At 48.3% G+C, this 23,118-nt stretch overlaps 5 protein-coding genes across 5 annotated transcripts; 2 read left to right on the top strand and 3 right to left on the bottom strand.

Moving 5' to 3' along the window:
• Positions 1-3,443: 3,443 nt before the first annotated feature.
• BDP55DRAFT_638817 (uncharacterized protein) lies at positions 3,444-3,937 on the bottom strand (the record flags this gene model as incomplete). The annotated part of the gene is made up of 2 exons (XM_060573164.1): positions 3,444-3,617; positions 3,641-3,937. 2 exons carry the CDS (start codon positions 3,935-3,937, stop codon positions 3,444-3,446), a joined length of 471 nt encoding a protein of 156 aa, XP_060422124.1.
• A 6,756-nt stretch (positions 3,938-10,693) lies between these two features.
• Positions 10,694-11,495, top strand: BDP55DRAFT_567411 (uncharacterized protein; the record flags this gene model as incomplete). Its single annotated transcript, XM_060570590.1, has 2 exons — positions 10,694-11,236; positions 11,289-11,495. 2 exons carry the CDS (start codon positions 10,694-10,696, stop codon positions 11,493-11,495), a joined length of 750 nt encoding a protein of 249 aa, XP_060422123.1.
• A 1,458-nt stretch (positions 11,496-12,953) lies between these two features.
• BDP55DRAFT_638814 (uncharacterized protein) lies at positions 12,954-13,394 on the bottom strand (the record flags this gene model as incomplete). The annotated part of the gene is made up of 1 exon (XM_060573163.1): positions 12,954-13,394. The coding sequence occupies one exon, from the start codon at positions 13,392-13,394 to the stop codon at positions 12,954-12,956; it is 441 nt and encodes a 146-aa protein (XP_060422122.1).
• A 6,045-nt stretch (positions 13,395-19,439) lies between these two features.
• Positions 19,440-19,997, top strand: BDP55DRAFT_761890 (uncharacterized protein; the record flags this gene model as incomplete). Its single annotated transcript, XM_060580878.1, has 1 exon — positions 19,440-19,997. One exon carries the CDS (start codon positions 19,440-19,442, stop codon positions 19,995-19,997), a length of 558 nt encoding a protein of 185 aa, XP_060422121.1.
• A 1,563-nt stretch (positions 19,998-21,560) lies between these two features.
• On the bottom strand, positions 21,561-23,103 carry BDP55DRAFT_685985 (uncharacterized protein). The gene has a single exon (XM_060576485.1). The coding sequence runs from the start codon at positions 22,796-22,798 to the stop codon at positions 21,920-21,922; it is 879 nt and encodes a 292-aa protein (XP_060422120.1). The 5' UTR covers positions 22,799-23,103; the 3' UTR covers positions 21,561-21,919.
• Between the last annotated feature and the right edge of the window lie 15 nt (positions 23,104-23,118).

Below are 23,118 nucleotides of genomic sequence, written 5' to 3'. Positions count from 1 at the left end.
CCAATTACATATCAACCACGCACCAAATGAGTGGAGCTTAGGCGTTGGGTTTGTGGAACGTTCGGTGTTCGGGCCGCAGACCAGGAACGATTGTTGGTAAAAAATATCTTCTTGTTTTTCGAGACTCCGGTCGGCCAACCGGAGATCATGAGGCGCTGTTAAGCGGATACTACAGGGCATTTCCTTCAGGATAAGCAGCAGATAGCAAGACAAGAGGCCGTTGCAATCTGAGTAAAGACATGGATTCCTATTTGACTATGTTGGGGGTTTGCTACCAAAGATTGAAACCTAAAGTCTCACACATGGGCCCGAGAGTCGAGACAACACGGGTTATTGGTCGCTATCGCGGACTCCTCACTTTCTGTCGTTATGCTCTCGTTTTTTGTTGTTTTTTCTTTTTGTTCTTCGTTACTATCTCCTACCCCATCAACAAGTGATAAGTGGAGATTTTGACTATACAGACAGCGCCCGAAATAACAACAAGGCTTCTCAATTTGATTGCCCGTGAGAATCGCGCGCTTGCAGCTCGGGGTACCACTTAATTCCTCGATAAATCTACCAGAAATGTCGAGTGATGCTTGAGCCTCCGCTACGCACGTCAGGTGCACACCAGCTATTCAAATCTTTTTCAGAAGCAATGGAAGCTTGATCGGCGATTTTCACTCTAACCAACAACCAACCGGTAAAATGACCGCGCCAGCTTCGGCGGAGACAAGCGATAGACAACCTTGCTACAAACTAATCCATTGCGCTCTCTTGAGTCGTGACAACCGTTCAATGACTTTACAAGAGATCTATCAGTGGATTCGACACAACACTGAGGAAGATACAACTCCATCTCCGTCAACAATTCGCTACAATCTCAGCACTAATAAGGTGCGTCACAAGATTGCGTACATCTACGCAGCGATTACGTCCAGCGAGAGTCTTTTTTTCCTTTTTCTTTTTTTTTTCGGCGACACCTCTCATGATGACTTGACTGGTGAGCGCCTTTCTTTGGTCCAGAAGCTAATGACGGAAGGCTTTCGTTCAAACGTTGGATGAGCGGTCAAAATGGCACCTTTCATCCCAATTCGCCCATAAAGTTTTATCAACAAGCGTTTACCACAAACAGACGTTTCCCTCCAGCGGCAAATTTCATCAAGCCATTTGCGAGCCGAACAATTTTTTGGTCGCACGGAGGAAAAAACGTCGTGGTGAAGATACCACAGATCTGGGTGCGGGTAGATCCGTCGGCGTAATGACGCATATGAGCACCTCCGCAGATGGTGACAGTATCTGCAATGCCCCGGGATGCTTTGATGGGCAACTTCCATCGGTGAGCAAGGCATCGTTCCATCAAAAAAATATTTTGCTAATGCACCGAAAGGCTTGCTTTCAGTGCCTGCTTGGCGGGAATGAGCAGTGCGACAAGAGGAAGCCATCATGTACTCGATGCTCTGATTTGGGGTTACTGTGCGAAGAACAAGCACCTTTCTTGAAAGCCGGAATGCTGTATCTCACCACTCTGTCATAACCATCAACCAGTGCCTGCCAAACGGTCTGCCTGTAGGTGATCGGCGGTCTAGATGGTAGCTGAGTATCAAGTGATTAGTTGTTCCTGTAGAAGATACTCCTCTTAACGATATTGTTGAGCCATGAATGCAAATTGAGTCTTAGGGCAACTGAGCGGTAGCGCCACCAACAGTCACAGTAGGCACGCAATGAGGCGTGCGCTTTGATGTTATTCGGTGCCATAGCATTCTTTTTGGGTTGCTAGCGGCATTTGATGTTGCTATATGTTCATCGTCGCGAGTCTCGGCATTGACCCAGCAGCGTCAGATCTCTCGACTTAAACACAGTTCAAAACTCAATTTGTAAGGCAAATAAAGTGGTGAGCTAACTGTGAAAGTTGTATCGGTCATTCTATATCAGTACACGGGCGTTTCGGATCACTCAAGCATATTTTGACGTTGTATCCGAGTTGGTTTTTCTTCTCGGCATATACAACCTTCAATAAGCTCAGTAATTCATTACAGCTCAGACTCTATAACCCAGATTCTAGGAACTTCTTGTTTGTGAGAGCTTCAAGAGACCTACATAGCGTATGCAGTGACAACAGCATCATGACAAGTTCGATATTTCTACCGCATAGTTGTGTTCAGTTTTAAACGATCTGTGGTGTTTACTTGATGGAACTAACTTAGAGCCAAGAACACGGTCGGCTGTCCAATGTACGTCCAAATCCGCCATCAATTGTGGCAAATCGGAAGATATATAATGCGACGCACTCAGTCCAATAACCATGTGATTAAAAGTGGCGTTCATTACATCAGTATAAGCGTCTAACGTAACTGCTTCGTAACAGAAACACCGACGTAATAGTACCGAGACGCGGTCAAACTCTTCTTTGATCTATAACCAGCCAATTTCCCTAGAGACGTCGACGATGGCGGCTCGAAAGTCTTTTCCTTGATTTCATCACCGAAAATCCGTAGCCACGGTCAGAGCAGCTCAGCGGCAAACGATTCGGGCAGAAAGAACTCATGAGGCTATCTTGATGTCGTCTGAGTCGCCATACAACATCATGTCCTTCGAAAATCCGAAACACAGCAGGCCAAAGTCGAAGAAGCGAGGAAACATGTCGGTGTCAGGAATCTCCCAAATCCATCATTTGATGTTAGCGCTAACCATGCAGAACACGTCACTACGGAAAGCCCATATTTCACTGGACTTCAGAAAGTATTCCAATACAGACGCGTGACTCTTCAAGTAAGGTGTGATCAAAGTAACGGTTTTGGGGCCATCATCGGCAACTTAAGATGATGCCTTTATCTCCCTGCCGGCGACGCCAGAATGACAAGGCAGCAACGGGTGTTCATGAATCGTTCTTAGCTGTAGACTTCTTTGCGATTAGTGGGCGACCACTGCTGCACTATCTAAAGGTTATCTTTGAGCAGACACCTTGGCTTTCCAGTCCTTCAAGAATGACAGGAGAGAAAGTTAGTCACTCAAGTACAATGCTGCCACCAACAAGCAGTTAATTTATCATAGCCGGCCGTCAGATAGATTAAAGGGCCTATCCGCAAACTTTCCGAACCCATTGTTGGTAATGCTGTGTCATCAAAAGCTTGACCCGCCTCATCTTCTCTTGCCCCAGGTCAAAGATACATAGTGGATTGGGAGAAAACATCCGTGTATTGTTTCAGTTGTGGGAGTATGACAAAGCATCGGAAACCTATTTCATTCTCGCCATATTTTTGTGAGAATATTTGGTAAAGGGATTAAATCAACGAGCATCTAGTCTTTGGGGGCTGCGTTTTCCAGACGGGCAGCTGTAATCTTCTAGACACCCGATTGCTCGTCTCATACTGCGGCCTCCTCATGCTGGCCCCTGATCTTAAGCAAATCCTGGTCGATTGATTCCTCGCCGTCGCCTACACTTTGTTCTTCGGCTGGTCACTTCATTGCCCTTGACTCTGATTGTTGAGCTTCAAAATCAAGGTGTCATCAAAGACCGAACTGCCGTTACTAGCATGGCCGTATTCAACATCATAGCAGGAAAACCCGTCGTCATCCCAGTCAATACTTGAAAATAATCCCTCTTCATGCAGAACCTCGGCGCTCTGATCGTTGCGCTTGGTGGACGTATCAATCATACGAATGGAACAGCCGAGCTGGTCAAGATCAACACCAAACAATGGGATAAAGCGATGTCGGCGGCTCGATCTAGATCGTGATCAGAGCGACAGGTATTATCAGAATCAGCGTCAGCCTTTTGAGAGCTGTTCGGTGTCTCGGCCGCGGTGTCGACACCAGTCGGAGTACTAAGTCCGTCTTGGGAGAGTCGAGATTCTGGTAGGGAGGAATCTTGAGAAAGGATCAGCAAATTCGTAGTGAATTCGCCTGAGGGCAATGTCTGGATATGCCCTCCCATGCCAACGAGCATGAGATCCATGACTTGACTAGGTGCAGACGTCAGCCGAGTGGGATGTTGAGCGCGAGATGTGGCCGTGGTCGTTGCCGGTGAGGATTGCACGCGGAAGTCAAAATTGAGACTGAAAATGCAGACCAAGTCTTGGAATAAAGTTGAAACAGTCCTCACTGAATAATTGTTGTGAAAATGAGGCTTTCATTTGCGACATGCTAGGTTCAAGGGGAATCTGACCGGTTTATGATGATATATCGGCTCTTGTGGGCTTCCATCTGAAACGGCGTCTCCACTGCACACTAATTGTTGTCGTCCACCATACGAACCAATATGAATGCTACTCAAGACAAGTGCAAAGATGATGGTGTGTGTGTGATATCGGGCGTTGATGTTGGGCTATTTTCAATCTCAAAAGTTTGAACTTCAGCCTCAATTTTCTGAAACCTGTCCAGGTGGGGGGAAGAGAAGGGCGCTAGAAGTCGCCAAAAAAAAAAGGGAGAGATCAATGGTAAGCGACAGTAAAAAACATGCGACAGAGTGCTACAGGGCATAGCACAGCGGCAAAGCCGATGATTTCATTGGCCTGCACAATGTCAGTTCGGTTGAGTTAGTATGAACATGCGTGATTGGCTGAAGTTGACCTGCTGCCTGACTGAACAGCCTGGCAAGGCGGTTTTGGCGAGGAGCTGAATGGCAAGAAAGCTAGCGGAACTTTCCATTGATGTGTCCTGGGCTGTGAGCAGGGATGCCCCCTTTTGCGATCGATGGGTGCCATGACGGAGAGTGATGGTTGTAAATCTCAGCGACTTCCTGCCCTCGCCGTCACTGGAGCGAGTGGTCCCTTCGCCAATGGTCGAGGTGTCAAGAGTAACCTCTCATCGCCTCTTCTGCAGAGCCAGCATTCGAGGCTGGCCCGCAGTGAAAATTTCGGGACTGGGCGTGATGCCTGGGAACTTCTCTGAAGGATGCCAACCATTCAACGAGAGGGAGGTGGCTGGCTTCGTGGGATCGACCTCTATCTGAGCCTGGTGCATCTAAGGAATGGACAGGGTAAACATCCCGTTCGACGAGAGATTGTGGATGGACTACGGAGTATCACCCCCTAAAATTATCAAGGGTAAGGCGATATAGACTTACTTCGGTATAAACTTACTCGTGGGAAGGTGGGCCAATGACATGAATGAGTAATGGGTCAGTAATAGGCGCAGGAAGTGCCGGCGTCATTCAGTTAGCGCTGCCAGGACGTTGCAAAGCACGCCAAGCCTTGCCCCTTCACACGGTAGGCCTGGAGCCGGGGCCCAAAGACGGCGCTGCAAGCAGGTTCAACAAGACTTCTAAGACGATTCTCAAAGCGAGACGCTGGGTCGGACACCATTCTGAGCTCGCCTTTTGTCTTTCTCAGGCTATCATATCTATCATCAGATGGCTGAAGAGATTTGGACGAGATCTCCACGCGTCAATGACGCCTACTGCGGTATCAGACCAAAGTTTAACCTCATTGTCAGGTATCCTCGCCCGTGCTTCTCGGGATTACGTCAGCAGCATTACTTTCGAGATTCTTGTGGACGTCGAACATAAATCTGGCCATTGAGAGTCACTGCTCTACCTGGCCACAACCGCGCTACCTGGTAGGGAGTTTAAACTTACCCCTATGGACCAAGTATTCACGTCGCTCAACGACCGCATGGACCTTTGCTTCTGTGTGATAAAGCCGTTCGTTAAATACAAGTCTAGGTGGGACGAGGTGAGAGCGAGGTTCCCCACACCTTCAGGAGCAATCGTTTGCCCAGCCACGGTGAAGGGAGCAAGGATATGGATATTGTTAGATAACCAAGCTAACGCAACTAACAGAGCGATTTGAACGATGCAACTCCGCAGCATTGAGCATTGCTGAATCTCGTATCCTGCTTGGGGGAAGAGCGTATTGGTTTTGCGACGAGTAGGGAGAGATGTGTACAAATCTGACAAGCCCAGTACAACAACTAGTTGGCTGTCAATGGTCTGCGCCCGCACTGTAAAAGCAAAGTACAATGCCCCCAGCCTGTTTGCCAAAAAAGCTGCCTTCTATACAGAAACAATCCTTCTCAATCATCTTGATCACTCCTCTAGATTCACAGCCGAACGCGCGGGCTTCAGCCTTATACAGAGAGGAGCCGGCCAATGATACTTGCGCAGTCATAAAGTCTGGACCTGTTTCTCTGACCTTCTTCCATTGACGCAGGTGCGACATACCTTGTTTTTGATTTGCCACATGGCGATGACCTTGGCTCCTTGTTTTATTTAAGAAATCTAGCAGTTTCTCGCGCACAGCCGATACACACTGGCAATATCACAATCGAAGTCCTACGTCTAAGATACGAGTAAACAAGGGATCTGATCAGCTGAAGCGAACCAATCCCTACATCATGGACAAAGATGCCAAGGCCGATAACGAGAAGAGTAGGAACGTGGGGAAATTGCAAGCTTTGCTTGAGCGAGACAAAGCGCTTCAAGAAAGGACAGATGAGCTGTATCGGGGCATCCATAACGCTATTAATGTACTCCAGCGTGCAGGTTAAGGAAGCGAGGAGTGGCTTTTAGAGTGGCGCAACCAACACATCGCCGCTCAGTGGATCGCCACCGAACAGAGTCGGAATCTGCAAACGTCGATAAAACAACGATTGAGTGAATTACAGCGATAGATCGATAGCATTCCACTTATCGTCCTGTTAGTTGGGGATTGTCAATAAATGAAAATCACGTCTTATTTCATATTACCATCGGACCATCTTCTGTGGCTAAGTAGAAGAGAACCAGAGCGATGAGCTGAGCCATGGGTCAAAGGCGGACGCTTGCACGCCCGGAATTCTGTACATTTGTCGGCCTTATAACCGATACAGATCTGGGACGACACCTATGGAGAGCCTTGTTCGGACCGACATGGAGAATTCCTGTTGAATTCGTAGATAATAATGTGCTTCTCTGACATCTGATGACTGTCCGTCAAAATGAAGAATGCCAATCGAAATCGAACACGAGAGGTCGACAGCCAGAAGGCGAGATAGAAGTCTCATCACCACTTCCATGACTAGGGGTTTTACAGAGTCAGGTATACATGGCGTGAGAATACTTCATGCTGCAAGTTACAAAACACCACCTTGAGGCAGTTAACAATTTTACAGGCACCGCTGAAAAAATAAGCTGCCGTCAACCTTCAGGCAAGTCTCTCTCCTCCTCCCCCCTCCCCTCCGGACGTCAAGAGAACTTAAGATACGACAACCTATTGTTTATTCGGAAGATTTCCTTGTTACTTCTCTCCTGGTATGGACCGCTGTTTTTGTTTGCCGCGAAAGACCGACTGCAGGCCTGGGTTTTTTCGCAGCACACGAGAGAACCCAGCGATCGAAGCTCGTCGCTCGGGAAAGGGTGAGGTGTCGGCCTGAATGTCAAGAATTGTTCTTTTTTGGACAAAACCGGGGATTCAGAGCGCGATGAATAGATGTATGGCAATCTTGAGGTTATCATTGTCGGATCATCTTGGATCTTTTGCAGATTCGATATATGAGTTGGCTGGTGTTGCTACGTATAAATGAAATGGGCATGACATCCTGAGGAGCTTATATAGACAAGCCCGCTGTCGTCGCTGCAGACTTGGACTTTGGGAGCTTGGTATTGGGTATTCTTTATCGGTGACACCACGAACTAAACGATCAAGACTTGGCCCTGAACCCCTCTGGATGGCACTCGAGACGTTTTTGCGCTCTTTGAAGTCGCCGTGCCCCTGTCATAACTTTGGCAAATTAAATCATGTTATCTCTCCACGGTACGCAGTGTGCGTTGTCGCAGGTCAATTCTGAGGGGTCTCAGGCCGGCAATCTCAGAGAAGTGAATGTGTTCAAGGAGCTTCTCGCAAAACGATCAGGCCAGACACAGGTCGAGGAGAATCTTCACGCGATATGGCATGCGATGTGTCATCAATTCGCGAAGGGATTTCCATTGCATGAGCTGAGCGTTTGATGTACCACAACTTGTGTCTATCTGAATACTGTTCGCCCTATTCAGACCGCCCTGGCTTGTGTGCTGGAAGCGGTGGTTTCCACACCTTTGGTCCCCATCATCATCATTGGCACGAAGAAAGATACGTATTTTCTACCGCAAAGGCACGAAAGTGCATTTAGACGCGGCTAAACACCACCTCGATACAATTTAATGAGACTTCGCCATCAGCGGAGAGACAGGTTGTGTTCAAGAAATGTTTTAAAACGGATGAAGACTGGAGACAAGATAACTTTGGCCCAAGTTGCGTGTGGAGTTTGCATTCGTGTCCAGAGGTACGTGGTTCCTCGTTTCGAAGCACCTTGATCTCTCTCTGATCGCCCTCGCGTATTTCCAGATGACGAAGACTCTATTAAAGGTCTGTTTCGTATGGACATGTCTTCATTTCATGACGTTGTTTTATCGAGGCGTTGTGCGCAGCCCAAGTCCCGGACATCGAAGTCAAGATTGACCAGACTTTTGAGAGGATACTGAGACTTCTCGGTATGGCCGTGGCCGCCGCCTCTATCCTTAGAGTAGGCACAATTGTCGCGACGCCGACTGTCTCGAGATGCCTTGGTCAAAGAATTGCGCATGGTTGCTTCGGTATACCAGAGGCAAGAGTGGGTGAGATTGACATCCTTCTCGGCAGTGTCGTCTGGAAGAAACTTCTCCCGTTCATGACACAGGAAGTCGCTCAAAGCACAGTCCTTTCGGGTGGCTGTGCCTGTCTAACTCTGTTCACAGTTATCGGTGGCCTCTCTCTTGCAGTTGGGGCACGGTTCTGCAAGTGCAAGCGCCGTCCACGGAGGAAGGCTAATCACAGAGAAGTCAATGACTTGATACCTTTGGTATATGCGCTGGCCATCGATGCTCACAGCCTCACATGCATCAAAAGGATCACCTTTCCAAGTATCGTATCAGGATCAAGGGGATAATTGAGAAGTACGAGTTCCATCTGGTATGAACTGCAACGGTTGAGCAAGACGATGACCTCGAGTTTCATACTGACAGTGTTGAGTTGCAGTACATCTCTGAGGACGATGACGATCCCAAAAGCTTATGGGCTTAGTTCCAAAGCTGCATCAAAGTCTCAGGAACGAACAAGATATGCACACACACACATATATGTAGACGAGACGGCCTTTTTTACTTCGACCATAACAGATAGCCGCGTCCATAGAGAAGCAATTACGGTGACAGTCATCAATACATGTTCAGCATGTGTCTTGTACAGGCCCTGGCTTGAGCTCAAGTGGCCGCGAACAGGACAAATTCAACGTATGCGGACAGCAAGATGTGACCTGCCTGCCCCTGGGTTCCCGCGTCAAGCAGTATGGCGCTTTGCAGCACCCGCAACCCCAACCCATAGAGTCACAAGAGTTACGCATACCTACTTTCTTCAAAGAGACTAGATAAGTATCTAGCGGCACGAATCAAAGCAGACTAAGGGCGGTTCGAATGCCTCACGTTCGCTGGTCTGACGCCCTCCCTGGCCGGGCATTCCCATGTCAAAGAAGCGAATAGGGCATGGCTCAGAACTCTTTGCTTTCCAGGAACTAGGGACTGTTTAGCGCCCAACGTCCGTCGCTAGATACGGAGGTTCGAGCCGAAGACTTTACCATTGGTTTGACCTCTTGTGGCTCCTCACCAACTGCAACCGGGCTGTTCTCCGCTGGAACCGAGCGGTTAAACACTCAAACATCATCATCTGCTAGTGTAGCTCAAGACTGTATGTCGACATTGTGGCGAGCAACGAGTGTGCTGATCACGATACTGCAGCGCTTGACGCCCCCTGCATGCTATCTTCTCAGTTGATCAGCTCATGGCCCTCTTTGCCTGCCGGAGCCTTGCGAATCAGCGATAACATGTGCCTAACTGTTGCCTGATGTCAACCCCGCTCGGAACCAACGACAGCTTTATGTCGTGCGTCTAACCAGTTGGGACATAACGGCGGTTGGTTCTTATTCTTTGCGCAATACACCAACAGGAGAGCGACCATTTGTATCCACATCAGCTGGCGCGCAAGGATGTTTGAGTGGGCAAAACCCCTAGGCGATGCAGGCATGTTGCCGTCCCACACATTGCCGCTCGCTCGCCTAGCATTGCACTTCTCTTTCCATCAAAGATCGGTGTCTGGCTAGACCGTGTTCTGTGCAAACGAGTACATCTCTCGGCTTGATGCCTGTGTACAGATTCGATACTACTGAACCTGCGCCTCCAACCTATGCCAAAATGCAGGGACTGGGAACACACAGAGTACGTGACCGAACCCCGCTTGGCCGGTGGGAAGAGATTCCTTGGCCAAGAAGCACAATCACCCCATGATCCGGATCAAGCGAACGAACATCCAACTGACATCGGTTATCCAGCAAACGCCTTCCTCATCCTCAGATCGCTCTCTACTATAGCCTTGACAGATAGATTCCTAACACCATCGTTACATGGCTTCTACTGCCGTTTACCGCTTCATACTGGCAATGCTCATTGAGCAAATTGGTAGCTGACGTTGCTCCTGGGTCACTAAAAATCCTCTTCTCCCTTTTCCTCTCGGCTTGGGATGGTCGAGATAGGCAGATAATTTACGACAGGAACGGCACCATGTGTCGCTGTGTCATTGGACGATAGTGTGAAGCCGCATATACACGACATACTACGTTCCATGTGCCGCATTTATAATTGGACTGATGGCTCATCTATTTTCAACCATCCCCCGCGATTCTTCTCAGTAAGATGACCAATATTGGTCTGTATGGGATTTCTGGCACAATGAGCTCCCGCTGTGTTACATGCAACCGATCCTTCAGCAGCGAAGAGGCTCTTCAACAACACATACGCGACTCTCCTGTCCACAAGCCTTCTTATGACTGTGATGCCTGCGATCGTTCCTTTGGTGACGACGAGGCTCTTCAACAGCACTTACGCGACTCTCCTGTCCACAAGCCTTCCTATGACTGCGATACCTGCAACCGATCCTTTGGCAAGGAAGAGGCTCTCCAACAGCACCTGCGTGACTCTACCATCCATCAGCAGAACACGGAAACACCTTTAGATGCGTTTTTCCATTCACACGCGACCTTTGATTACGACCGCTCTCTTCCACCACCTGTCTCGTATGCCAATCTGCAGAGACATATGGGGTGGCATCGTGACCAGTCGGAGTCGACCAATGCGTGGAATAAATACCAAAATGCGCTCGAGAAGGAGTTTCAGATGTGGTATGGTGCAGAAGACAACCTAGCTGCGTGGCATGCCCTTTGTCGCGCAATTGGGATCAACCCATTGCCACTTACCAGTGAGCAATGCGAAAAGGTTAGAGTCCTTGATCTGACATTAATTTGATTTATCCTAACACTGATTGTAGGCTGCACGACAAACGCATGTCAACATCGTTGACTTAATCGAATGTAGGCGAGGAAATAAAGAAAGAGTGCGGACCTTTCGAAACGTGGAAGCGCTACGAGTCTATACCAAGGAGACAGGCAGGATATTTCGCAATAGGTTTCATGGAAAAGATTGCAACGGAGTCTTGAGACACCTGCTTCGGAACATACTTCGCGGGGGCTCTTGAAAAGTCAATGCAGTTAATTTGCACACACCCCGATGAAGAAGGACTTGAATTTTCAATACCACTCGTTGGCCAGTTTAGACGTAGGGTAGTTGCGGGTATCTCGGGAGATGGAAGTGAGATATTCACCATCCGTTCGTGTATCTAGAGAGTATCTCGACCTTGATTAACGTACGGATTCATAGCTAGGATGCATCGCGGTATCAGTCATTTGAGCTTGATGGATCCAAGACCGGAGATGATGTCAGGTTTCACGGTGGCCTGGCTTCAAAGAACGAGATGAGAAGGCTTTAATTGCCTTCTGACAGCTTGTAGATTCGGGTCGCTAGATATGCAGAACCTGTTTCATGGAAAAGGTTGCAGTCATGACATGAACGGAGATATACGCCAACCGCATGTCCCCATCAATGAAACATTCTAGTCTTAGTTCACCTCGTAGCTATCATTGACACCCGTCTTCCGAGAGTACCTGCTGCGATATCAGTTTTCGCTTTGGTTGAATGACCTGTGACTTTGTAGGAAAGCTGCTCTTCTCTACCTCACGCAAGGCTCCTTGAGCGAACACGGACACCCAGGTGAACAGTAAATTAATTACTGCATGTACGTTAACACCGATGCTGATGTTGGAGGACTGCCGATGCCTCAGTATTCAATGCAGTCAGGCACCTCCGTGCTGACTCCGGATATAGCACCATCAAATACACCCTCTATAATCACTTACACAATCATCGCGTGTTTCTCAATATTGATGCCGAGCGACCCGCAGCTAGTGTTGACGATACAAAGCTCCAGATGGGTCGCTGACATGCGCCTCTGGGTATTCTTGAACGAAGCTACGGCAAGTTCAAGCTCTGCTTTTCAGTATCTGTGGCCTCTTCCTGAGCTGATCGTCCAGGAAAAGCATGAGGATACTTCGTCACAAAACGTGAGCAAGCAAGAAGACGCCAAGTAGGCTTGCTTCTCTTGACGGGCTGTCCCATATGCGCAATATTATCTTTCCTTCCCGGTTACGGTCAGAAAGCCTTTGAAGAGAACAACCTTGAATTCGACTTTTTTTAGTATTGTTTTGAGCCAATAAGTCCCGTAATAGGTACAGGGAGCTACCTTGAATTCAAAAGACATTGGCAAATCAACAAAGTGTGCTGTAGTCGTGCAAGAACGTTGCTCAATTACGATCGGTAGGTACTCCTTCGTTTTGGTGTGGAACGGAATTCCGCCGCACAGCAACATATGTGGGCTGGAGGAGAGTGTACGCGGTGCATCATACACATTTAGCCATCAGTATGAACACATGTTCCTACCTTTCAATAGCCCTGAAAGATAATCAAAGTGGAACCTGCTCCCAAAGGTCATGACGACCCCCTGGACTGATCACGCGCAAATCAGGAGAGCTGCTCCCTATGACTTCCAATCTTTGCTTGCGGCTCACCCCCACGAAGCTGGAAGCGTCTCTATGAGTTGCTAGATAGCCAAAATAGCTGTAATGTAACCTATGAAGCAGTTAAGGCTCACAGAAAGATTACCGCCGTTCCCATCTTTAGTTCTTTTCAGTCTCCTGGTGCTAGAATGGAACGTCAATTCGGCCAGGTAGTGGACGTGTCTGAGCTGGCATCGCAACAGTTCTGTGCTTGCGTCTTGTTCTGTACATTCATAGTCAATACACTGAATCGGCCATGATTGAGTATGGTCGCTGTGTTCTTGCAAGTACAGCCAGAGCTTGACCAGCGATTGGTTCTCAAGCCGAAGCTCTTTAGGCGTCTGCGGTGCCGCGCCGACTTCACAATGGTATTCATTGGGAGCGGCATTGTTGTGAATGATCTGATCGCAGCCCCCTGATTTCAGTTTGTTTGAAATTTGTCGAATGGCGTCTCCATTCGTCCTGAGGAAGTTATTAAAAACCATCGTAGCAGTAACGAAAGCTTCTGAAGTTGCAGCCCCTCGTTTTACTGACCTCTATGCGTTATTAATAACTGTGAATGTGATAAACTCTCGATCATCCCCAGATGCCAAAAACCATCTGGATTGGTAGCAGCAGACACTCAAATTATTGAAAAAACCTCTCTATGGTTCACCTATACGTAGAGTCATTTCATATGTCGACTAGCTGACCATCAGGATGGTATGGTCTCGTCAAGTCTTTGATACGCAGGATGTCAGGGGCGTTTTCTACTTCCATCAGTTAACCTTCTGTCAAGCTAGCCATCTCCGCGATCTTCTTCCTTTCCGGTAGTATCTGAAAGAGAACGCAAGACTCATGAGACTTAGATCAAGATTTCACGTGGCCTCTCATCACAATGATTTTCCCTCTGCCGATTCCGTGCCCAATGTCTCTGATACTCTTCAGATCTATGTGCGAGATTCTTTTCACCAGACCGGCTGATTTCTGCTTAATATCCATTTCTTCTGCAGTAGATATGTAATCATCGAGCTCAGGCCGGATTTTCTGGATCTCGGGAGATTGATGAATTGCTTGCTTCCATCACCTTCGGCATAATCCTCAAAAGCAGACCCTCTTCTCTGCATCCCTCCACGCCCTGAAAATGCTCTGTAGGCTCACAATTTGCTGGAAGATAGAGGAAGTCTGCTGAGTTGTTGGCTGAAGACAATTTAGCTATGTAGCCATTGTGTACTCGGGTGTTGGATCGCGTGATGTGTTGCGATCGTACTAACTCCGTATGGATCCTCGGGTTCAAGGGTATCAGAATCATATCTATCCTCATATTTGCCCCTGCTTAGAAGAAAGACCGTCCAGTCTTCTTCCTAAATCTCTTTGGGTCATATACATGCCTCCTTGAGAGACAAAACCTTCACCCAGCAGCAAAGCTCTCCAGATAACTTCGTATTTTTATCGTTTAACGGTTCATCAATTCGCCAGTGACAGTATAAATTCTTTGACCTGCTGGGAAACTCGGATGTTGAGTGCATTGTCCTTGATATTGACAGAAACGTGGTTTTTGCCATCTGGGGTTCTAATTTAGTAGATATCATCTCAGAAGTCAGTGCGCTCCAATGTATCATCAGCTAGGACTATCACGATCAAGAACTTGAAGTCAGTGAAAGTAAGAGGTGTGTCTCATTCCCCTGAGATGCCGTATCTTTTCATTGTTTTTCCAACAATCTATTCATCAACTCATCTTCTCGTCTGGACGAAACTTACACAACATTTCCGGGTCTCATTTAATCTGAAGCCCTCGTCATTCAAGCCTGCAGGCCAGCTTCACTTCCCGGTTTTAGCATCGTTTCCTCCTAAGTTTGACGTCCTAATCATATGATCAGAATTAATTATCAATTGACTGTGGTTGCGCGAACATACCTGTAGCCGAGTCCGCTTGTGGAGAATGCTTGGATTCGAGCCTTAACAAACATTGGGTTGAGATAAGATCTGCTACCTGTATTCAGGTCTGTTCATACATGTACTTAAGCCGGCAGGACTCAGGAAGCCTCGCATGATCCAGTAGAGTTCTTAGCAAGTAAAACCGGGCTTCGGGACGTGAACATTGTCCACAAAGGTTCCCTCCTCGCGTAATGCTCTTTTGAGCCACAGGGGCTGTAAATTCTAAGCTTAGGCCATTACGACATAAGTCAATGTATATTATGCCTCAGGCCTGATATCTTCGGACACGACTTGAGAGGTGGATCTTGTGAGGCCGGCAAAAGCAATTTTGCCGTAATAACCATTGCATAGAGTGCTAGAAGGCTGTTCCGACTGATACAATATTGGCCCTAGTAGAGTGTAATAGAAGTAGAGAAAGTCCTTGACGTCTTCAAGGGGTAAAAGCTGCCGCATGCTTTCTGAAAGGCTTGTTGCAAATGAAAGCCTCTGGCTGACGCCTGGCAGTGGGATCATAACTCGTCCGCCATCTACTCGATTCTCGGCTTGATGGGAAATTACGTGAACCTTGTACACAGAAGCGAATTAATTCAGTTACAAGTCAATAATAATGGCTCTTCAGAATTACGTTCTCATATTAATGCAAATCTCATTTCGAGTCCGTACTAATATGCTAGAACAGTTTGAAGCCACTTTGAACAGCATTCGCAATTCCATCAGGGTTCCTACCTTTTGTAGACATATTGGAGAATTGAGCGAAGACACCATGGTAGTGCTTAAGAATGAAGCCAAGGTCTCTACCGTTTTGGTAAGTATGATGTGAATAAAATGAGCGTCTGATGATCGAAGACGGTTTAACTCATGTGGGATAATAGTTCCTGTGTGGCGTCCTCGACCCTTGATGACCGGCAATTCCGACTTTGCGCACTCTGCTTTGCCTTTCCGCCTCATAATATCCTGTATTCCACCTCAAACTTAAGGAGATGTATCTAGGTGGGTTTTGACAGAGCTCTGAAAGTTGATTTCGCACAATGCGCCGCCATCTTCTGGAGTCTTGTCGGTTCACTTCTACCAAGTTGCGTCGGCCCTTCAAATTGACTTCTAAATCCTGGTTCAATTCGTATATTCCAAAATTACGACGGCATGGAGGCGCAGCAAGTACCCATGGGTTCCTATGGGGTTACTATGACGTTTTACGAACGTGTGCAGACAAAGCCTCGTTTTCCGCGGACCTTTGGCCAGATTCATGCCACTGCGGTCATGGTCAGCATATAATAACAAGTCGCGGTTTTGGAAACTGCGCTATTTGTGAGCCTAATTTTCGCTCTCTTCGGCCGTATCATCTGGCAAGCCTGCCGCCTTGGGTAGATTGTATGCCTCCGCTGGCTGTAATGGCTGAGAAAAGGGTAGATGACAGCACTCGCAGCTTCATATTGTGGAATACGCTTTTTGAGTTCCGCAAATTTGACGTGGCTATATCATTACGACTTTGCAGTGCGGCCTCGCGGGTGGAAAGCCACCGAGATTTGTCGGAATCGTTTTCGGGGCATTGCTCGCCTCGCTCGTTGCGTGACCTAGCAGTGCTTGCTAAATGGTCTGCTAGATCACAGAATCGACCATTTGGCTCATATTATGAAGGTCTATAGGACTTGACGCGCAGCTTAATTTTGCTGCTTACGGGGATGACACGGAATGTGAGGTAGATGTCAAGTTCCACTTGAGCTCTTGGAGAACCCACTAATACATGTGTGTGTGCTCTTTTGGTATGCTTCACGATCTCTGGCTTTATAAAGACTACTTAAGTGCATAAAGATGGGCATATATAAGGTCATGTGAGTAAAGATTGCCCATCTTCTCTCCATGACGTTGAAGACCTTAGAACTTGATAAGAAAGGGGTCGACGGGCACTGAAATCACGTTCGACATCATACGAATACCCTCCAATTATCACCAAACGAACCGGAGTCCAAAAAACTTACACCTAGCAGCAAGAAAACTGCCTAGTTGATACGCGTACGTCAGACTAACGGGAAGAATAACGCTTTGCGAGCTTGTCAGCGAGAGGCAGAAAAGAAACATGTTGGCAGTTGTGTGCTGGCCGTACGGAACCCGCTCATCGTATGTCTCATGCCCTTGGCCTTTGACATTGCTAGTCAAAATTGGAACCTTCATGATTAAGAGAGGATACATTCCTTTATGAACATAATCATCGTCCTCATGTAACATGACCGAGACGGCTGTCGCTGGAAACATCGATGATAAGAGGCGCGCTTGGGGCGAGACCCGCGTCGATAATGAGGTTGTTGAAGAGGAAGTGGGCAAGACGATTCGTACGAAACTGGCTCTCATTGTCGGGTTGGAAGTCCAATTCGACCTCGAAGCAAGGGGCCCGCGCAGGGACCACTTACAACCCCAACTTCCGGGATTCGTGGGCTGCTCAACCTGCGGTTGGAACCTCCCTTTTACACCTTTACGCAGAAGTTAATACATATCAATGTTACCTCTTCGTCAACCCACGGTTCGAACCAACTATCCTGTGATAGGGATACCAACACTCACATCCACAGGCGTCAACTGGTAGTCAATAGCCGTGATACCGGCGTTTTTACCGAGCACCTCGAATCGTGCTCGGGTCCTTTCTCCTACAAAGAGGCGGTCTCTGCAGCAGTCATGGAGGCGACCAGCGAACCAAGATCCATGTCGAGAAACTTATTTCTGATCTCTGACCTCTGACATGAATGCAGGTTACATTGATCATCTTCAAAGTTGGTTTCTCACTCCCTGACCTGCGCGCAGCCCGAAAGAGGACACAAGGTGAGGCTTTGGTAATGACTTGGACGGAATTGGCTCCGAGACGTCTAGGTAAGACCCCAGTAGTGGAGATAACCTTGCTCTTGATCTAAGAAACCAGGTCGTTGACAAGGCTGTCTACAGTAGCCGGTTTGTCGTACATTGAAGGTATTTTGGTCTAATTCTCCTTCTGATATGAGATTGACGAGAGCGAGTGGTTGACGGCTCGTTCGCTGAATCAGTAAGACTAGGATGTTTGACGTTAAGAAGAGTGGCCTCAAGACGGGATCCATTGATTCATCTAGCATAGAAGCCGTTGCCAATACCCATCAATGCGTTTATGATGACCCCTAATGCGGCCAGTATTCGTTACCTTACGGAAAAGAAGTGACGCGAGTATTGGCGTCTTTGCCCGGCCGGCCGTCGCCTCCAACCCTTAAGGAAACCTCAAGATATTCATTCAGTCTACTATGGATCGGATTCAGTGCAGATTGTGTTGCTCATAGTTGGCCGAAATCTTGCAAAGTAATGATCTTTTTGAAACTTCAGTTACTCCCCAAGGTTAGGATGTAAGATTGATGATACTCAGTCCACGGTTGGGACTAAGACCCGAAATGCCGATGATGAGCAGGCAACTGTGACTATTTTAAAGAGCGTTGTCGACACCTGCGGCCCTGCAGTGGAGCTCTGGAAACGGGGGTGGCTGGGTTTAAGAGGAGTGGACCGTATTCGTAGTGTGCGTCTTAACACGGCAATTTTCACCCGAGACTCGATGATACGCTAAATCAGCTTAGTCAAGCCATTCTCCCATCTACAGTGCTGCCAGCTTTTACATCAATGGTAATCTCGGGTTCGAGTTCCTCAGATTGCCAAACAAAAAGGCCCAGGTGACCGACCCGCGTGTGTGCAAATCGCTTGATTGGAGTTTAGACAAAGTCAGGCTGGGGAGATACCAGGAAAACAAAACGGAACGCCAAAATGCACGTGGCAGGAGAAACACCAAACTTTCAAAGGTGGTACTTCAGGAGGGATACTGTAATTATGGACTGCACCAAGGTCTAGTTTGGCGGGTTTGTTGAGGACCGAAGGCCAATGCTATTGCTGGGCTGCAGCTGTCCCTTGAAGATATTATCCAAGCCAGATACATTGCGCAGCCTCTCGGGTCTTAGAATAGACCGAAGCTTCTACCAAACGTCTTCCAGATTAGCGCAGATGCCATCATCTGGCCTTAATAAAGAGGTTCTTAACGGTCGTCCACTACACCATTTAGGAAAGGCAAGGACATTAACGTCTCTTATTTTTTTCTTCCAATAACATCCTAATTATTGCAAGAGCAGTCAAAATCTCATCAATGGATAACATGAGCGTAGCGTCGCTACGATTGGTGCTATGCATCTTGGTATGTCTTGGAACGCAGGCTCTGGGACATTCATTTCGACCCGAGACTGGCGGCCTTCTTTTGAATCTGGCTGTGAGTTGGTCCGAAACCCTCATTAGTTCGGAGCTGACATTGTCTCGAAGGATACTCTGCCTACATTTGACATCTTGGGATCCCAGATAGAGGTCGACGTCCCAACTGGTGGCTCCTTCTGGGCATCTGTTTTCGCGCATGCGTCTGATAGTCACGGTTATCTCGTTATTTCCCACTCAGTCATGGGGTTACCGAATGAAACGAGCATGGTTCGAGGATCAATCATTGACATCACCGATACGTCTCGCCATGCCCATTTCACCGTCGTGTCGCCCGTTCCTAGCGTCTGGCAAGACAACGGGAGTTATAATGCCAGCTATCCAGACTTTGAGTTTGCCTCCCCAATCAAAGCTTTATGCGAACTCTTAGTAGAAAAGATGGAGCGGAGTTCGACATCACGTTCGAGTTGTCCGCGCCCGACCTTCTTTACGGTGGTCTTGGTATCTTCCAGGCCGGCAATTATTCGACACATGACTGGGTCATGCCTGCGGGAAGAACGAACGGATGGATATCTCTCAGTAGATTCAACCTTACCATTGGCTCGGAGAAGTCTCTGACCTGGTATGACAGGCAATGGGGACAAGTACCTCAATCGTGGACCTGGTTCCGGTTACATGTTCCCAACGAGGAATCAGGATGCCCAGATAATCTCTATTCGATCTTAGTGTGGGACGATACCCCGGACGGTACGGGCGCATTCGCAACCGTAAAACTCGGTGCTTCGACACAGACCATTCCTGTTCAGACCATGGTCCCCGGACACAGAAACTGGACTTCACCCTATACCGGGTATACGTACTCCATGGATTGGTATGTGAAGTTGGCCGATGGTAAGGATCTTGACATATCCACCATTATTAGAGACGACCAAGAGCTGCACAGTGATGGCGGTGGCGCTTTTGCAACTTACTAGGGATTCGTCACAGCAAGCACCGAGTCGTCCGAGTTTCTAGCGCAATCTTTGATGTATCAAATGCACGGAAGATATCATATAATAATGTCAGGGCAACTGTAGCCTACCACAATATAAAGAGCATAATGAGACGGCCATGGTGGTTTCTGAAATTCTGACGTGATGGAGCGGTGTTTCTTTTCTATTTCCAGCACATGGACGTAAGTTGGTTTTCGCGTAGGCCCATACAAATAAAAAATGACTGGCTAGACTCTGTCAGCACCTTTCCTCGCTACTCGGATTGTGATATAGCGCGACTGGCCAACAATGAATTGGAATCAGCGCTCCTGCCACCGACCGACCAAAGCCGTAAGAAAAACACCAGCAACAGACCAGATGTTTCGCTGGTCACAATCGCATCTTGATTGCAGTCATGTACTTGATATGTAGGCGCGCGCCGCTTGGCGCGATGGATAGAGAACGGCTCGACTTCAGTACCCGTGACGAAGAAGGAGAAGGAGAAAAAGAAGACGGGGGAGAAGGAGGAAGAAGAGGAGAAAGAGATCGCCCCCAGTACCGAGGCAAAGAAAGTCGTTCCACCTGCACCCAGCCACGACGATATCCCGACCTTTGCCGCGTACGAGATACCCGACAAGACTTCCGAAACGGAAGCCGGGCTCCAGCTGCTCCGTTTTACTTCCCGGCCCAGGCCGCGCGCCCTGCTCGCAGTGCTCGGCTCCCGCGTGCCTTGCTTGAGTGCACTGCGCATTCCAGCCGCTTGAACAAGTCACACCGCGGTTCAGATCAGATCGAGGTCGTTACATATCCCCTGCCGGGGATAACCTCGGACGAAGAACGTGCAAAGGAGTACATCGTCACTACCGACAGGAGGTTCGAAATTGTCCGTCTGGTCATGGCCGACAAAGCCAAGGCAGTCTTGTGGTTCCTTGCTGAGTGCTTCACGGATGATCATTACTCGCAGATGATCCTGGCCACCAACAAGTTCAAGGTGGATGACTGCGCTGACGATGTTGAGGTGGCATCTGGGGAACCGTCGTCTGCTGACCCGAGCAAGGTTGCCGCGTCCATGATAAAGGTCTATGAGAGACGCCGTGGCAGCTCCCTCTCAATCAGGTGGCTCCCCCAAGAGGAGCTATGCTCTACTCCAACGTGTATATCGCCGTGGTTAAGAAAGAGCCCTCTGTAGGTCTGACTACGCCCCGAATGCGTACGTTTCTCTCTAAACCGAAGCCCAAGACGCGTATACGTTCGCTGGGCGACTTACTACATGTATCATGCTGCTATTTCAACTACTCGTATGGTGGCCTGGCTCTTGCCCTTGCCCTTGTCCTTGACATCGAGTTGGCTATTATAGGTAATTATGGCTCGGCCATGGTGGCGGCACCGCGGACCTTGACTAGCCGGCGAAATGCACGAGCGTAATTCCCACACTGACGCGCATATCTCACCTCGGTGGAATACAGGGCGTGCTCCTTGACTTAGGTTAGAGTCTGTCAGCTGGGCGTATTTAGGGAGCGTATCTTCAAACCTCAAGTATAGCGTTTGCCACGGAGTCATTGTACATGAGAAAAACGAATTTCTTACAAACAAGACTGAGATTCCAAAGACCGTTAGGACTGAGGAACAGGTGTCCTCTCCTCGCTTTAATCGTTCTCTGCTTCCAGAAAATCATTACGCGATTTCCCAATTACTCGCCACGAATGGCTTCGGATGCATTCCTCGGTGCTTTGACATTCTTGACAAATGCGACTCTGCGCCGATTTCAATATGTCCAGCTGACTCTCGTTACCCCCTCAATCCCAATCAGCAGTCCCGCTCCAAGTGAGAACTGGTCATAGCCATGTCTGAGTCGCCCACTACTACTATCTTATCATGCTGCATCAGTTCTTCAACTGTTCTTGATGATGACTACTCCACCTCGTTTATTCGAGCTTTTTCACCCGTAGAAGCAATTTCCGTAGCCCAGTGGCGGCAGCAAGGCATTGGAGAAGGTCGACAGGCAGAATCCAGGAAAACTCCAGGTCGATAGATGTGAGCCTCGCAAAGTTGTTCGCACCCATCTCGCGTCTAGGATCGAAGCTGGCCGCGAGATCTTCGACGCTCTCACCTTCCTGGAATAGGTTCATTCCCATCTTTCTGCAGGCCAGGCTCGAAACCTCCAGCTCTGGTCCAGAAAGAAGGGAAGGGAAGACGTCCCGAAATCCGACAACAGGCCATGAGGAATCTCCCACTGTCGCATCCTCGAGGAGAACTTCGCAGTCACGTTGATCCTCTTCAGATGGATTTTTTATATCGGCCCCGAAGGCTAGCAATCGAGTAATGCTGATTGGCTCTGTGACCAACGTGGCGAGTTTTGGCATCGACCTTAATTGATGGCAGTAGACTGTTACTGCATCTACAAGGGCCCTAGTTTGTCGGTCAGGATGGATCGATGCGAAGTATGGCTCGTTAGGCTGGCAGAAATTGTTGGCGATCCTATGGCACAGAGCGAATCGGTAGAATGTTGGGACTAGGTTTGTTCTGTCGTATCGAATCTCATGTTCGTATGTGATGAAATCAGGAACCTCAAGAAAGACAACTTCTCTAACAACAGAAGCTATGTGAGGGGTAGACGTGATCTTTTGGAAGGCTTCGAGGTCCCTATGCAAGTTGGAAATGTAGATACGACGAAATGTTAGCGGAGTCGAGATGGCGCAAAGGGCGCGATTGACTAGTCGAAGGCATTTCAGGTCGTCGATGGAAAGACCTGGCCTGGAACAAATGTCAAGAATAAGTTCGCCAGGCAGGATTGACATAGCCATAATGGATAAGAACGCGAGTTGGCACGTCCACTGCCAAGTGGTTTACAGGATTCCGCAACTGGGAAAACGTTTTCTTTTAAGCGAAGCGAATGCTGCGAATCAGACCACCTCCATCACCCAAGAAAGCAAGGCATGGCGGTAACCCTTTGCAAATCTCAAGGCAAACAGTTCAACGACAGCACCTATTCCTCTGAGAGGATATGCAAGAAAATCCTACATTGCATGCCCCGATGTAACCACAAACGTTTTTGGATCTCACCCCCCCTACCTGCTCCCCTTGTCCGGTCCTGGTCCCACCAGATGTCATAGCCAGCTTTATT

The sequence above is a fragment of the Colletotrichum godetiae genome (assembly GCF_030913485.1).
Source record: "Colletotrichum godetiae strain CBS 193.32 chromosome Unknown BDP55scaffold_95, whole genome shotgun sequence".
In the NCBI taxonomy this organism is placed as follows: domain Eukaryota; kingdom Fungi; phylum Ascomycota; class Sordariomycetes; order Glomerellales; family Glomerellaceae; genus Colletotrichum; species Colletotrichum godetiae.
This window is presented reverse-complemented; position numbering and strand designations above follow the sequence as displayed.